Genomic DNA, 15322 nt, shown 5'->3' on the forward strand with positions numbered 1-15322 from the left:
CACTTTTGACTGCTAGTGTATACCAAAGAAATACATGTATTTCAATACACACAAAGTTTTTACAAAGGCTTACACTTAGCAGAAAAGTTAACTTTTACATTCTGATTATTTGTCAAATTAAATGTCTTGTGATTGAGTCCTGCTGAAATAGCCTATACTTATTCAAACCTACTGTATAATATCTGGTGCTTGAGAAGCCCAAAATAACAGGCTCTGTTGGAAGAGGAGCGGAAGTAGGGGAGGCGGTAGGATTATTATGTCCTACGACGTGACGTCAGTTTCTACAAGGCAAACATGGAGGACGGTGGAGTGCTTGTTGAGAAGCCTCAGGTGAGATATTCCGATTTATCTCAATCATTTTTCAAAGACGCGGGCGGCGTTGACATCCCATTTATGCTGAATGAGACATGGGACATATTGAGAAAACACAAATGCAGCAGGAACGCGAGTCTAAGGCCTTTAGTCGCGCTGGAAAAGGTGCCGATTCATTCAGCTAGCTGCAAATGCTCAGTCATGCCATCCTGCGACAGCAGCTAACGTTAGCATGTGTGCTGATACTCACTTACGCTCAGTGCTAACCTTTCAAGTTCAAATGAATACTTTTCAACACGGTTGTACTCTTTATGGTAATTTGGAAAAGATTTGACGGGTTTCACACAGTTGGAACAGCATAAATGTCAGTTGGGCTATTGGTTAGCCATTTAGCATAGCAGTTGGGCTGATTGTCAGGTTAATTTGTCGTTTTGTTAACATTTTAGAAGAACATTAATAACAGTTAACAAAAATTATCCAGAGTTCAGGTAGGATCATACACATAATATGGATGCGTGTGTGTGTGTGTGTGTGTGTGTGTGTGTGTGTGTGTGTGTGTGTGTGTGTGTGTGTGTATTTTTATTTTATTTTTATTTTTTTAAGCATAATGTCATAATGTTTGTGATGTTATTTATTGTACTTATTATTAACAAGTTTTATTTATTAGTGTTATTTTTAAAAACGGTCTTGAGTCCCTGACTTGTAGATATAGGCTGATTGTATGCGTTTATGGCAAATAGGCTTAGATGTTTAGACATTTGTGGACCCCCCCCTTCACATCACATCACAAACATTATGACATTACTTTATGCTAATCAGAGCAGAACCAGAGGTAGAAACTGTCAGAATGTATCAGAAGTTAGTGTACAATTAAATAGTTTTTAATTAATTTAATAAAAAAAAAAAAAATATATATATATATATATATATATATATATATATATATATATATATATATACATACATATACATATATACAGGGTTGGGGAGTAACGGAATACATGTAACGGGATTACGTATTTAAAATACAAAATATAAGTAACTGTATTCCACTACAGTTACAATTTAATTCATTGGTAATTAGAATACAGTTACATTCAAAAAGTATTTTCATTACTGAAGAGATTACTTTGCATTTTATTGTCAATTGTTTCATTTAATATTTAGTCCTTTCAGATGGAAAACATTTATACATATAAATGATGCGATCCAAAGTGCATTTGAACAGCGGTGAAACACTTTCTTATGATGTGTTACATTCATACGAGCAGACAGAGAAGTAAGTTTGAAGTAAGTTTGGAGCAGAAGAAACAGAAATAAACCTTGTGTAAATTGTCAGCTTTACACTAAACTAAAATGCTATTTCTAGCCATTTTACATGCATATGTTACCAAGCACGTTCATATTTTTTTATCAAGAAAATTCACGTTGGATCATAATTTCTTTTTTCTAGTAAGACCTTTGATATTAGCGCAAAAATCGTATTCTTGATGATAATTTTTGTATTGTTTTCCTGTAAAAATATCTAAAAATCCTTAAAACAAGATCAGTTAGATTGATCTTGTTTTAGAAACAACACTGCATAATATATTTAGGTTTTTCAGAGAATGTATTTTTAACATGTGTATTTTGTCTTACTGGAGTTTTTATAGTCAAAACAAGTGAAAAAAATGTACCAGTGCTGAAGAAGTAATCCAAAGTATTTAGAATACGTTATTGGCCTTGAGTAATCTAACAGAATACATTACAAATGACATTTTACAGCATGTATTCTGTAATCTGTAGAGGAATACATTTCAAATCCAGACATTTGTGATATCTCTCCCCCCCCCCAGGAGGCACTGCTGAATTCAAGGCCCCATACTGGCTTGTCATTCTTAGCTCCTGAACCAGAAGATCTGGAGGACCTTTACAGCAGATATAAGGTTTGTTTGTTGTTGTTTTTTTCTGTGATGTTTTGTGAAAGTTGTATTATTGTGTTTTCGTCTTTCACAATATTGCTGTAATAGACCACCTAGGGCTGCTCGATAATGTTGAAAACCATAATTGTATCTAATATTTTGCTCCACGTTGTAATCATGATTATTAATCATGATTATTCTGTCATTTGAGATTTTTATTTTTTATTTTATTTTTTTATTATTACAGGGCTGCACAATTTGCACAAAAATCACTGTTACTACTGCTTAGATATCAATTCTAAAAGAACCAAAAAAACTTAAATTTACATAAATACAAGCTCTCATGTTGAACAAGGGGTTAAAACTCCAAAGTAGTAAGTGATTCCTTTTGACTAAAATTAAGTCATGTTTTGCCCATGCTTTACTGCCAATAGAAAGAGCCTACTCTCTAGGGTGATGGATTTTTAAAATTATTATTATTATATTGCAATAGTTATATATTTCTGTAATAATTTACCAATAAGTTCTCAATCCTTTATATTGGCAGAAAACTGAAGGCAGTGTGTGTTTTGTTGTTTCTGTTGACAACAGCTTTGTACTCTTTCCATACATGGTGAAGTGCTCTCATCTCCTCCTCGGTCCACAAAACCCCAGTGCCAAATGTGCAATTGAAGTAAATCTGTGGGGCTTTTAATATAACGTGGTCACCGCATGCAACACACACTGAACACGGACCGCAGCTGTTTTGTGTACAACATAGGTCTATAATCAGAGCACGAGATGGAATTTATTTAATGTGTATCGAGCACAGAACCGTTCTGAGAAACACTTTATCACTGTCCTCATGTGATAATTTTTGCTTGCTAGCTTATGCTTAATTAACTGTGAGAGGCAAAAACCGTGATCACGGTGAAAATACGATAAATTGTGCAGCCCTAAGACCACCATAGTCAGGGTAGCTTCCATATTTAATTTTTTGTGATTGAAAATTTGAAATAGACATGCAGTCTGTTCACTGGCTTGTACTATCCAAATGTCAAAAGTCAAGTCTAATGATCACAAACCACATTTTCAGTAGTTTTTGTCCACTGGAGTTTCTTTTGGAATGACATTTTTAATGTGTTGTCAGTGGAATCATCAACACCAAGGTATTAAACAGTTCAAACCATTGAACAGGCTGCATATATTCCTCACAGCCTCACTTTCAATTTGCAAAATATTATATGGCATCAACCCTGACAAAAGGTCTATACGGATTAAATCTTTTTGTATTTATTCAAGTGCATTTATTTATTATACAAGGTACCAGTTATTACTGTATTGAATGTTGATATTCAACCACATATTTGCTTTCATATCCTCTCTGCAGAAGCTGCAGCAGGAGCTGGAGTTTCTGGAGGTGCAGGAGGAATATATTAAAGATGAGCAGAAGAACCTGAAGAAGGAGTTCCTTCATGCTCAAGAGGAGGTGAAGAGGATACAGAGCATCCCTCTGGTTATTGGGCAGTTCTTGGAAGCAGTTGACCAGAATACCGCCATTGTGGGCTCAACCACAGGTAAAGGGTATTACCTGTTTGGGTATCAATTGTACTATTATCAGAAGACATTAGTTGCTTTCACACATACAGCCTTTTCCAGAAAATAAACTGCAATTTTCTGTGAAGAGGTCATGTGTGAACACGACCTGTTACATTTTTCACTGGCTATTTCCCTGAATGAGAAGTTGTAACATTAAATGAAAAGTTCTGATGCTATTTGTCGTAAGATTAACGGTTTGAGCACGTATGAGTTCAGGACATGCTGACGTAAGACAGATTTTTCATTTTCTCTGGAGTCCAAAAAATGTCTTAAAAAGGACAGATAGTGAAATTATTCCATTTAGTCGTAGGATTTAAAATATAAGATATTTTAGAGCTGACTTTAGAGGAAATCTTGTAGTGTATGATATTCCATGACTCAAATCTGAAGTCATCTGGTGAGCAGCCAATGGAAATCCACAGAGCGCTCCCGTATATCCATGGTTGTTTACATTTGTCATGCATCTCCTAGAACGGTGTCGTTTGTAACCACTATACTTGCCACCATGTCATAATTGTCATAACGGTGAGGCGTTCAAACCGACTATACCGGTAATACTGCTGGTTGAACTCTAGGTGGTGCTATGGGGTAATTTTCGTTATGCAATAGCCTACTACACAATCACACAAGGCAGCTTGATTTCAAACTTTGAATTAAATATTTTATTTATTTTAACTATAAATGACAATGAAACTGAAAAAATTAAAGGATTAGTTTACCCAAAAATGAAAAATCTCATTGATTTACTGACCTTTAAACCATCCCAGATGTATATGAATTTCCTTCTTCAGCAGAACCGAAATGAAGAATTTTATAAGACCATTTCAGCTCAGTTTGTCCATACAGTGCATGTAAATGAGTGCCATCAGGCTGTTGGCTGTCTGACGGTCCAAAAGGCATATTTAGGCAGCATAAAAGTAATCTATATGACTCCAGTCGATCAATTAATGTCTTCTGAAGAAAATCAATAGGTTTATGTAAGAAACAAATTGATAATTAAAAAGTTTTTAACTTTAAATTGTTGCTTCCGTCCAGCGCAGAATTGCTGTTTGGAATGAAGTAACTCTCGCGTGACGTTCGTTCCTCTGTTGTAAACAAAATGCGCGCTTCCAATTTCTTGCGTGAATTTTGCGCTTGCGTCATGTGACAGTAACGTGATGCGTCGACTGCTGGCAGGAAGCGATTTTTAAAAGTTAATGAAGTTTTAATTATCAAACCACTGCATGGCCAGACCCTGGATGCCAACCATACACTCAAGGCTTTTGAGAAGGATGTCATGGTCAATAGTGTCAAACGCAGTGCTGAGATCCAACAAAACTAAAACAGCCTGAATCCAGAGCAAGCAAGATATATCATTTGTGACCTTCAACATAGCAGACTCAGTACTGTGTAAGGATCTGAATCCGGACTGAAACGTGTCTAAAATGTTAAAAGTGTTCAGGTAAGAGTGAAGCTGTGAATAAATTACTCTTTCCAAAAGCTTGGAAATAAAGGGCAATTTAGAAATTGGCCTGTAATTAGTTTGAAATGCTGAATCAAGATGGGTTTTTTTTTTTTAGCAAAGGTTGCACAACTGCATGTTTAAAACTAGCTGGAACTAGTCCATTAGCTAGGGAGCTATTCATTATATCTATCACGCTTGGACTAATTGTCTTAAAAACATCTTTGAAAAGATGTGCAGGAAGAACATCAAACTTGCAACCTGAACATTTCATCATTGAAATTACATCAGCTAGCTGCGATGGGGAAACTGGTAGAAAGTGAGATAATTGTGGAAATGCCAACTTAAAAGGTAAAATAGTAGAATTAATATTTTTTATTTTGTGAATAAAATAATATAGAAGTCTCTGAAGCATCTGGAAAGACATTAGTAATAGGGTTTAAAACAGAATCCATTGTCTTAAAGCTTTGGATCTATTTGCATTATCAGCAATTAATTTTGAAAAGAACTTTGATTTTGCCTCTTTTACTGATGTTTGATAATTAACAGTGGTGGCTCAGCGGACAAGGCTCTGGGTTACTGACCAGAAGGTCAGGGGTTCAAGCCCCAGCACTGCCAAGATGCCACTGTTGGGCCCTTGAGCAAGGACCTTGACCCTATCTGCTCCAGGGGCGCTGTATCATGGCTGACCCTGCACTCTGACCCCAGCTTAGCTGGGATATGTGAAAACAAATACATTTCACTGTATATATGCAAAAATGTATGTATAATGTGTGACCAAAATAAAGGCTGCTGCTTCTAATTAAACATGCCTTTAGAATATCATATGAGACCTGAAGCTTGTCCCTTTTCCACTTTAGAATGATATTTCCATTTTCGGGTGACATCATTTAGCCAAGGCTGGGAGGCACCCTTTACTCTCCTTGGCTTAAGCGGAGCAACACTGTCAAGAGTAATAGAACATGATTTATTAAACGCTTCAACCAAATGTTCAGTATAAGTATCATTAGAAACATCGTCTGTGAAGTGTGATAAATAATAATCAGAAAATAAGTTGGCGGTGGTGGAATGAATAGCACGGGAATAGTGTAAAGGCTGAGAAAAAGTGGGTAAAGGACATGGGCAAACAGATTCAAACACAACTGAATAGTGGTCAGAAATACCAGCAACAGAAACCTCCAAATTTGAAACATAAAAACCATGAGACAACACAAGATCTAATGTATGACCCAAATTATGCGTTGGACCATAGACTGACTGTACAAAATTCAAATACTCTATAAGTGATACAAATTCTTTTACCAAAGGTTTGGATGGACAACAAAGGTGAACGTTAAAATCCCCAAGAATCAACTGTCTGTCACCATGAGTCACCAGATCTGAGAGTAAAACTGAGAATTGATGGATGAAGTCCTTATTAAATTTAGTAGGTCTGTATACCAGTGCATATATGGGGCTTTTCCACTGCACGGTACAGCTCAACTCCACTTGACTCTGCTCGATTTTTGGGGGTTTTCCACTGTGGATAGTACCTGGTACCTGATACTTTTTTTAGTACCACCTTGGTCGAGGTGCCAAGCGAGCCGAGCCGGTACTAAATGTGACATCAAAACCCTGCAGATCACTGATTGGCCAGAGAGAATCGTCACTACAAGTGTCACTGGATTTGCGACACGGGACATCAACCCGCTAGTTTTAAAGTTAGCAACATCGACAGCAATATCATTTGTTCACGTGACTTTCAGAATTTTAAAAAGAAATGGCTGTGCGCAAAACCATGGCGTGGTCAATAAACGAGGTGCAGACGTTCCTCTCGTTAGTGACGAACGAAACGACGTGAAACGAAAAAGTCTTTCAGGAAGTGTCTCAGCTGTTGGCCACACACGGCTACCACCAGACCTACCAACAGTGTAGGGAAAAGTAAAAAAAAAAAAACTTAAGTGACTACAGAACCATCAAGGACCACAACAGCCGGAGTGGTTCAAACAGAAGAAAGTGGAAGATGTTCGACCAAATGGACGCTAACTATGGCAATAGACAGGTGAGCAATGGGAGGGAGAGTGCCCTGGACTCGTGTTGTTGGATTCCACGATGGAGGTTTGTTAACTCTGTATTCTGCTTGAAAGCTTAACTTTTAGTTGTCCAGCTACTGGAAAGCTTGCTTCTAAATCAACCAGGCCAATTTAACTGTTACACTTGTGTAAAATCACCATGCAACAACTGCTTTATGCAGCACAATGAGCTAGTAGCTAACAGCTGTCGGTCGTGATATTGTTTATAGTCAGTAATGTTTGTGTCGCGTTTTAGATGATGTCACGGCAGTAGAGGCGGCACAACTATGACGATCAGCCTATAATCTCACCCATGCTGAGGCAGCACTAAACTGCAGTGGAAAAACAAGCTCAGAAAAGTAAAGCAAGTCGAGTCGAACCGTAACGTGCAGTGGAAAAGTGCCAATAGAACGGGGCCCATGATATCAACCTTTAATAACTGGACCTCAAAGCTTGAAAACATGTCCATAGGCAAGTTTCTGCATTTAAATAGTTTCTGAAAATAGTGGCAACTCCACCACAATGTCCAGTAGTCCATGGAGAACTGAAGAAGGCACAGTCCGGGGGGGAGAGATCGCCGAGAGACGTTAAGTCCCCGGGGTTAAGCCACATCTCAGTCACAACAAAAAAGTCCAGTGAATGGATGGAACAAGGAGTTCAGTCGCTGTAAATCCACGGGAGAGTAATAACCGTGTTGGGAAAACAACAAAAACATGGGTCGGCAAATAAGTACCAAGTTCCCTGCTTGGACTGATGAAAACAGCGATAAAGCTCCAGCAAGCCAGAGCGATCAGTAGAAGACAAAACATTGTTGGTGGCCCATCTGCATGAGCAAGATTTAATTTCCACGCAGCCCAGCTCACTCCGGTAGGCCGGTCTAATTCGAGCGTGGTGATGCAGTGGGGGCATTGCACAGATCGCAGACAGATGAAAAGTCAATAGTCCATAAAAATTCACGAGAGGTCACTTCAAACAGGAAGCATAAAATCTCCCTAAAATTAACATCAAAGAAACCGGGGAGCAGTTGCAGTCAGACACGCCAGCGTTCGCTCAAACCGGAAGAATAATGGCCTAAATATTGTCAACTTACTGTTATTAGAGACTGTTGAGGTAGACTTAGCTCCCTCTGAGATTACACGTAATGTCTTCTGTCAGTGTGTGTGCTTCTGTCATGTGTGATTTTGATACATGGGTTAAGAACATCTAGCTTTCAATGCGTTAATTTAGGTTAATATGTCATGGGTTGCAAACTCCTTATTGGCGATTAGACATTATTTAAGGCTATTCTTTTCATTAGGCTATAGTATTAAGTAAACTAAGAGCATTGTAGGCTAATAATAACAAATAAAGAGCAGTGGCTTTCTTTTCAATGTTTGTTGTTTGATTAAGATTAACAACATAAAAGACAGCAGCAGATCTATTAGGCTGCATTAGTGTGTTTACACTGCAAAGTCTTATGCAAAGATCTGGTATTTTGACACATACCTGATTTGTTGCACCTGTCTGCATTCATGTAAGACATAAGCTACTGTTTATGTTTATCACTCGCGGGACGGGCATTGACCATGAAGCACATTTAACCATTCGGATGCGCAGCCGCATTTCCACATTAGCTGATGGCGCCCACACCTCACAGTAAATTTGGAATGTGTATGTGTTGTTTTACGACTCAGTATGTATTTCCACCATTTTTACACACAAGATTTCACTCAAAGCTACAGCTCCATAGTGGAAAAAATGTGCATTAAAATGGACTCCATTTGAAACACTGAGCATACATTTAGCTGATTCAGGAAAATCTCTAATCTGTAAATTTGGACTTGAGTCCGTCATTTGTGCGGAACCAACAACAGAAGTATGCAGCGGGAGGGAACAGTGTTCTCAGTGCCCCTTTACTATGTAAACAACTACTAAGTATAAAAGGGGGAAAAACTTCCGGTTTAACAATATACACTGTGTCTTATGCAAATATTCTCTACTTAATGCTACTCATTTTAGCTTCAACACTAATGTCCTAGTATATTTTTCTCCAGGCTCCAACTACTATGTTCGAATTCTGAGCACGATTGACAGAGAACTGCTGAAGCCTAATGCCTCTGTTGCCCTGCACAAGCACAGCAATGCACTGGTGGATGTTCTCCCTCCAGAGGCTGATAGCAGCATTATGATGCTCACCTCAGGTAAGAGCATCTGTTGCAGTATTCCCATGGTCATGGACAACCCGAAATTATAATACAAATAACAGCATTTTGTTAATGACTTCAGATCAGAAGCCAGATGTGACATACTCTGAAATTGGAGGAATGGACATCCAGAAACAGGAAGTGAGAGAGGCTGTGGAGCTCCCCCTCACACACTTTGAGCTCTATAAACAGGTGCGTGTGTGCAAGAGCCTGTGGGAAACATGGGGTCACAGTTTAGCTGTTTTGTTCGTCCACTCACTTTTAAACTTTCATTCTCAGATTGGTATCGACCCACCCAGAGGAGTGCTGATGTATGGCCCACCTGGTTGTGGAAAGACTTTGCTTGCAAAAGCTGTGGCTCACCACACCACAGGTGTGTTTTAGAGAATCATGGTCCTGGTCCACCATGGAGTATTCATTCTTTAATCTCTTACACCTTGTCTACACCGGACGTGAACGTTGCATAGCTTCAAAAGCAATAGAACCCATTATAATCAACGATGTCTACACTGGAAGCGTCTGTTGCTTTGTGCCGACTGTAAACGGGTGTCCCGTTTCATTTTGGGCTGGTGCTACTACTGCCAACAAAAATAAACCGTTTAGAACGTTCGTGTCAATGCACCCAGTGTAGACAGGGTGTTAAGATGCCTTTCTTGTTGATCGGCGTGATTTTGTTTCTAAACATAGACTAAAATTAATGATAATAAATAAAGCGTACACAGTTACATTCTAGCTTTCATAATTACTTATCTTTGCTTTTTTTAAATGTCTGCAGCGGCTTTTATCCGTGTGGTGGGCTCTGAGTTTGTACAGAAGTATCTTGGAGAGGGTCCGCGCATGGTAAGAGATGTCTTCCGTCTGGCCAAAGAGAACGCTCCAGCTATTATCTTTATTGATGAGATTGATGCAATTGCAACCAAGCGTTTTGATGCACAGACTGGAGGTATGGAGGTCCCTCTGAACTTTTAGGCACCTTATTACCTTTTTTGTTTGTCTGTTTATTTCAGAAATGAGTCCTCCAATTAAACCATTATTCATGATAAAATGGATATTGTATTACAGACAAGGCATATTGTAGCATGAAATAATTTTTATGGTTTATATGAAGTTATAAAATTCCTTGCAAATAGTTTATTATTGTTGTTGTTTTTTTTTTGTTTTTTTTTTTACATAGCAATTGAGAAATACAAAGTACTGCCATTCTAGTAAAAATATAATCATTAAGATTAAAGGAATAGTTCACCAAAAAAGGAAAAGTCTGTCGTTTATTCACCGTCATGTCCCAAGCTGCTCTTTTGCAAACAACAATAGCTGATCAGGGCTGCATTTCCCAAAAGCATCGTAAGCTAAGTAGACTATAGAAGCCATTGGTGCCAGTGGACTCTACGATCAACTTAAGCTTGCAATGCTTTTGGGAAATCAGCCCAGGACTGGAGTTATTTACTGGGATGATAAAAAGTGACATATCAACACAAAGTCATTCATACTACTCATGTGCTATTTTCCAAGTCTTCTAATGCCATTCGATAATTTTAGCTGAGGAACAGACCAAAAGTTAGGTCCTGTGCACTGTATTTTGTGTTCATATTGTTTATTGTTTTTCTGTTATCTCCTTTTGTAGCTGATCGAGAGGTGCAGAGAATCCTGTTGGAGCTCCTCAATCAAATGGACGGTTTTGACCAGAATGTGAATGTTAAGGTTGGAGAGAATTTTCTTATTATTATTTTTATTATTTCATTGTCACTTTAAGCCTCTGCTAATGTCCTCCGTTTCACTTTTTCAATGGCAGGTCATCATGGCCACCAACAGGGCTGACACACTGGACCCAGCCCTGCTGCGCCCAGGTAGGCTGGACCGTAAGATCGAGTTCCCGCTACCAGATCGTCGACAGAAACGCCTGGTGTTTTCAACCATCACCAGCATGATGAACCTGTCTGAGGAGGTTGACCTGGAGGACTGTATCCTGATTCTGCATGAAATGTTTGCTCATAAATATTTCATGAAATATAAGAATTTAGTTTCTCATGTTGGACTTTCTCAACCAAAAACAATAAGTAGATGTTTAGAATATTCTTTGTATTGCTTTTCACACTTTATTATAATTGCTTTTCACATCCTTAACCAAAGTGCAGATGTTGCCAGGCCTGACAAGATATCTGGTGCAGATATCAACTCTATTTGCCAGGAGGTGAGTTAGAAGAGAGGAGTTTAGAGCAATATTTTCTTTGATAGGCTAGTATACCGTTTCACAAATCTAAATCTAAGTGCTTGACATCTCTAAAGCAACATTTCTGTGTAGTTATGTTTGTAGATGTTTTTCTTTTAAATACTTTGAATATGACTTTCAGGATATATGCAGAGTGCTCTTTGCAAACTGTTTTGTTAATGATAAAAGCTTTTTTTATTATTATTATTAAATAGTAAACCTTTTTAAGAGCTAAGTGTGGAAAAATTTAATTACACTCCATATATGTGAGAGCACTGCTTTGACCCTTTCACTGATTGCTTTTTTGCATATTGAAATTCGCTTGGCAGTTTGTACTCTGCATAATTTTCATACTTTTTTTTTTGCTAATGTTTTTTCTGTTAAGATTAATCCTGTTTCTCTCATGTTAATAGGCTGGTATGCTGGCTGTGCGGGAAAACCGTTACATTGTGCTTGCTAAAGATTTTGAGAAGGCTTACAAGACTGTAATCAAGAAAGACGAGCAGGAACACGAGTTCTACAAGTAAAAAATACTCCTGGATATCGTAGACTGGATATCGGCATTAGCTTTTACCATGTTTGTTTCAGCATTGTTTTTGTACGTACAGTGTATCATTGAGGTCATAACACTTAAACCTTGATTTAACCATTCAAGGTTTACACTGCTTGTACTAGAACTTAAATTTCGCAGGATTTATGTACGTATATAAAGTATGGTTGCATAAACATGTAGATCTTGTGAGCATTTCATGTTTCTATTTAAGAAAGGAAAAAAAAAACACCTAAAATGACCATTAAAATGTTTGCCATATAAAAGAGTCTAAATTAAGAGGTTGAGATGACAAGCTCAACATATGCTGACAGACAATAGTTTCAGTGAATTTCATCAGAAAATTGATAGTGAATTTCTAAAAAAAAAAATGGACAAATGTACTACTAGATAGATTTTACTGTGATATTAGCCCATTTCATTGCATAAAGCAGTTGTTTTTAGATGAATTATCACTCTTGCATGAGATGGCAGATACAAAAAGCAAAATGCTTTTTGGGAAACATTTTTATACTAACTTTGCTAATGCTGTTTGACATTGGTAAAATGTAATGACCTGGACATTGTTACCAGGCATTTTTAATAAGAAAACAAAAACACCTGACTAAAGGTCATTCAACATCTTGTACAAACAATATATACAAGTAGGTTAAACTACTTTTCACACTTTTTACTTCAGTGAATATTTTTCAAGGTAGTTTTGTTTTTGAAAAAAAAAAAAATATATATATATACAGGTGCATCTCAATAAATTAGAATGTTGTGGAAAAGTTCATTTATTTCAGTAATTCAACTCAAATTGTGAAACTCGTGTATTAAATAAATTCAATGCACACAGACTAAAGTAGTTTAAGTCTTTGGTTCTTTTAATTGTGATGATTTTGGCTCACATTTAACAAAAACCCACCAATTCACTATCTCAAAAAATTAGAATACATCATAAGACCAATAAAAAAAACATTTTTAGTGAATTGTTGGCCTTCTGGAAAGTATGTTCATTTACTGTATATGTACTCAATACTTGGTAGGGGCTCCTTTTGCTTTAATTACTTCCTCAATTCGGTGTGGCATGGAGGTGATCAGTTTGTGGCACTGCCGAGGTGGTATGGAAGCCCAGGTTTCTTTGACAGTGGCCTTCAGCTCATCTGCATTTTTTGGTCTCTTGTTTCTCATTTTCCTCTTGACAATACCCCATAGATTCTCTATGGGGTTCAGGTCTGGTGAGTTTGCTGGCCAGTCAAGCACACCAACACCATGGTCATTTAACCAACTTTTGGTGCTTTTGGCAGTGTGGGCAGGTGCCAAATCCTGCTGGAAAATGAAATCAGCATCTTTCAGCAGAAGGAAGCATGAAGTACTCCAAAATTTCTTGGTAAACGGGTGCAGTGACTTTGCTTTTCAAAAAACACAATGGACCAACACCAGCAGATGACATTGCACCCCAAATCATCACAGACTGTGGAAACTTAACACTGGACTTCAAGCAACTTGGGCTATGAGCTTCTCCACTCTTCCTCCAGACTCTAGGACCTTGGTTTCCAAATGAAATACAAAACTTGCTCTCATCTGAAAAGAGTACTTTGGAACACTGGGCAACAGTCCAGTTCTTCTTCTCCTTAGCCCAGGTAAGACGCCTCTGACGTTGTCTGTGGTTCAGGAGTGGCTTAACAAGAGGAATACGACAACTGTAGCCAAATTCCTTGACATGTCTGTGTGTGGTGGCTTGACCCCAGCCTCAGTCCATTCCTTGTGAAGTTCACCCAAATTCTTGAATCAATTTTGTTTGACAATCATAAGGCTGCGGTTCTCTCGGTTGGTTGTGCATCTTTTTCTTCCACACTTTTTCCTTCCACTCAACTTTCTGTTAACATGCTTGGATACAGCACTCTGTGAACAGCCAGCTTCTTTGGCAATGAATGTTTGTGGCTTACCCTCCTTGTGAAGGGTGTCAATGATTGTCTTCTGGACAACTATCAGATCAGCAGTCTTCCCCATGATTGTATAGCCTAGTGAACCAAACTGAGAGACCATTTTGAAGGCTCAGGAAACCTTTGTAGGTGTTTTGAGTTGATTAGCTGATTGGCATGTCACCATATTCTAATTTTTTGAAATAGTGAATTGGTGGGTTTTTGTTAAATGTGAGCCAAAATCATCACAATTAAAAGAACCAAAGACTTAAACTACTTCAGTCTGTGTGCACTGAATTTATTTAATACACGAGTTTCACAATTTGAGTTAAATTACTGAAATAAATGAACTTTTCCATGACATTCTAATTTATTGAGATGCACCTGTATATATACAGGTGCATCTCAAATTAGAATGTCATGGAAAAGTTCATTTATTTCAGTAATTCAACTCAAATTGTGAAACTCATGTATTAAATTAATTCAGTGCACACAGACTGAAGTAGTTTAAGTCTTTGGTTCTTTTAATTGTGATGATTTTGGTTCACATTTAACAAAAACCCACCAATTCACTATCTCAAAAAATTAGAATACATCATAAGACCAATAAAAAAAACATTTTTAGTGAATTGTTGGCCTTTTGGAAAGTATGTTCATTTACTGTATATGTACTCAATACTTGGTAGGGGCTCCTTTTGCTTTAATTACTGCCTCAATTCGGCGTGGCATGGAGGTGATCAGTTTGTGGCACTGCTGTGGTGGTATGGAAGCCCAGGTTTCTTTGACAGTGACCTTCAGCTCATCTGCATTTTTTGGTCTCTCGTTTCTCATTTTCCTCTTGACAATACCCCATAGATTCTCTATGGGGTTCAGGTCTGGTGAGTTTGCTGGCCAGTCAAGCACACCAACACCATGGTCATTTAACCAACTTTTGGAGCTTTTGGCAGTGTGGGCAGGTGCCAAATCCTGCTGGAAAATGAAATCAGCATCTTTAAAAAGCTGGTCAGCAGAAGGAAGCATGAAGTGCTCCAAAATTTCTTGGTAAATGGGTGCAGTGACTTTGGTTTTCAAAAAACACAATGGACCAACACCAGCAGATGACATTGCACCCCAAATCATCACAGACTGTGGAAACTTAACAGTGGACTTCAAGCAACTTGGGCTATGAGCTTCTCCACCCTTCCTCCAGACTC

The 15322-nt window shown here is 38.0% G+C and overlaps 1 protein-coding gene across 1 annotated transcript; it reads left to right on the plus strand.

Moving 5' to 3' along the window:
* The first annotated feature begins 253 nt into the window (after positions 1 to 253).
* Positions 254 to 12404, plus strand: LOC127453474 (26S proteasome regulatory subunit 6B-like). Its single transcript, XM_051719863.1, has 11 exons — positions 254 to 330; positions 2148 to 2237; positions 3583 to 3769; positions 9317 to 9463; positions 9549 to 9658; positions 9746 to 9839; positions 10242 to 10409; positions 11088 to 11164; positions 11256 to 11424; positions 11599 to 11654; positions 12086 to 12404. The coding sequence occupies exons 1-11, from the start codon at positions 295 to 297 to the stop codon at positions 12197 to 12199; spliced, it is 1248 nt and encodes a 415-aa protein (XP_051575823.1). The 5' UTR covers positions 254 to 294; the 3' UTR covers positions 12200 to 12404.
* The last annotated feature ends 2918 nt before the right edge of the window (positions 12405 to 15322 follow it).

The sequence above is a fragment of the Myxocyprinus asiaticus genome, chromosome 15 (assembly GCF_019703515.2).
Source record: "Myxocyprinus asiaticus isolate MX2 ecotype Aquarium Trade chromosome 15, UBuf_Myxa_2, whole genome shotgun sequence".
Lineage (NCBI taxonomy): Eukaryota > Metazoa > Chordata > Actinopteri > Cypriniformes > Catostomidae > Myxocyprinus > Myxocyprinus asiaticus.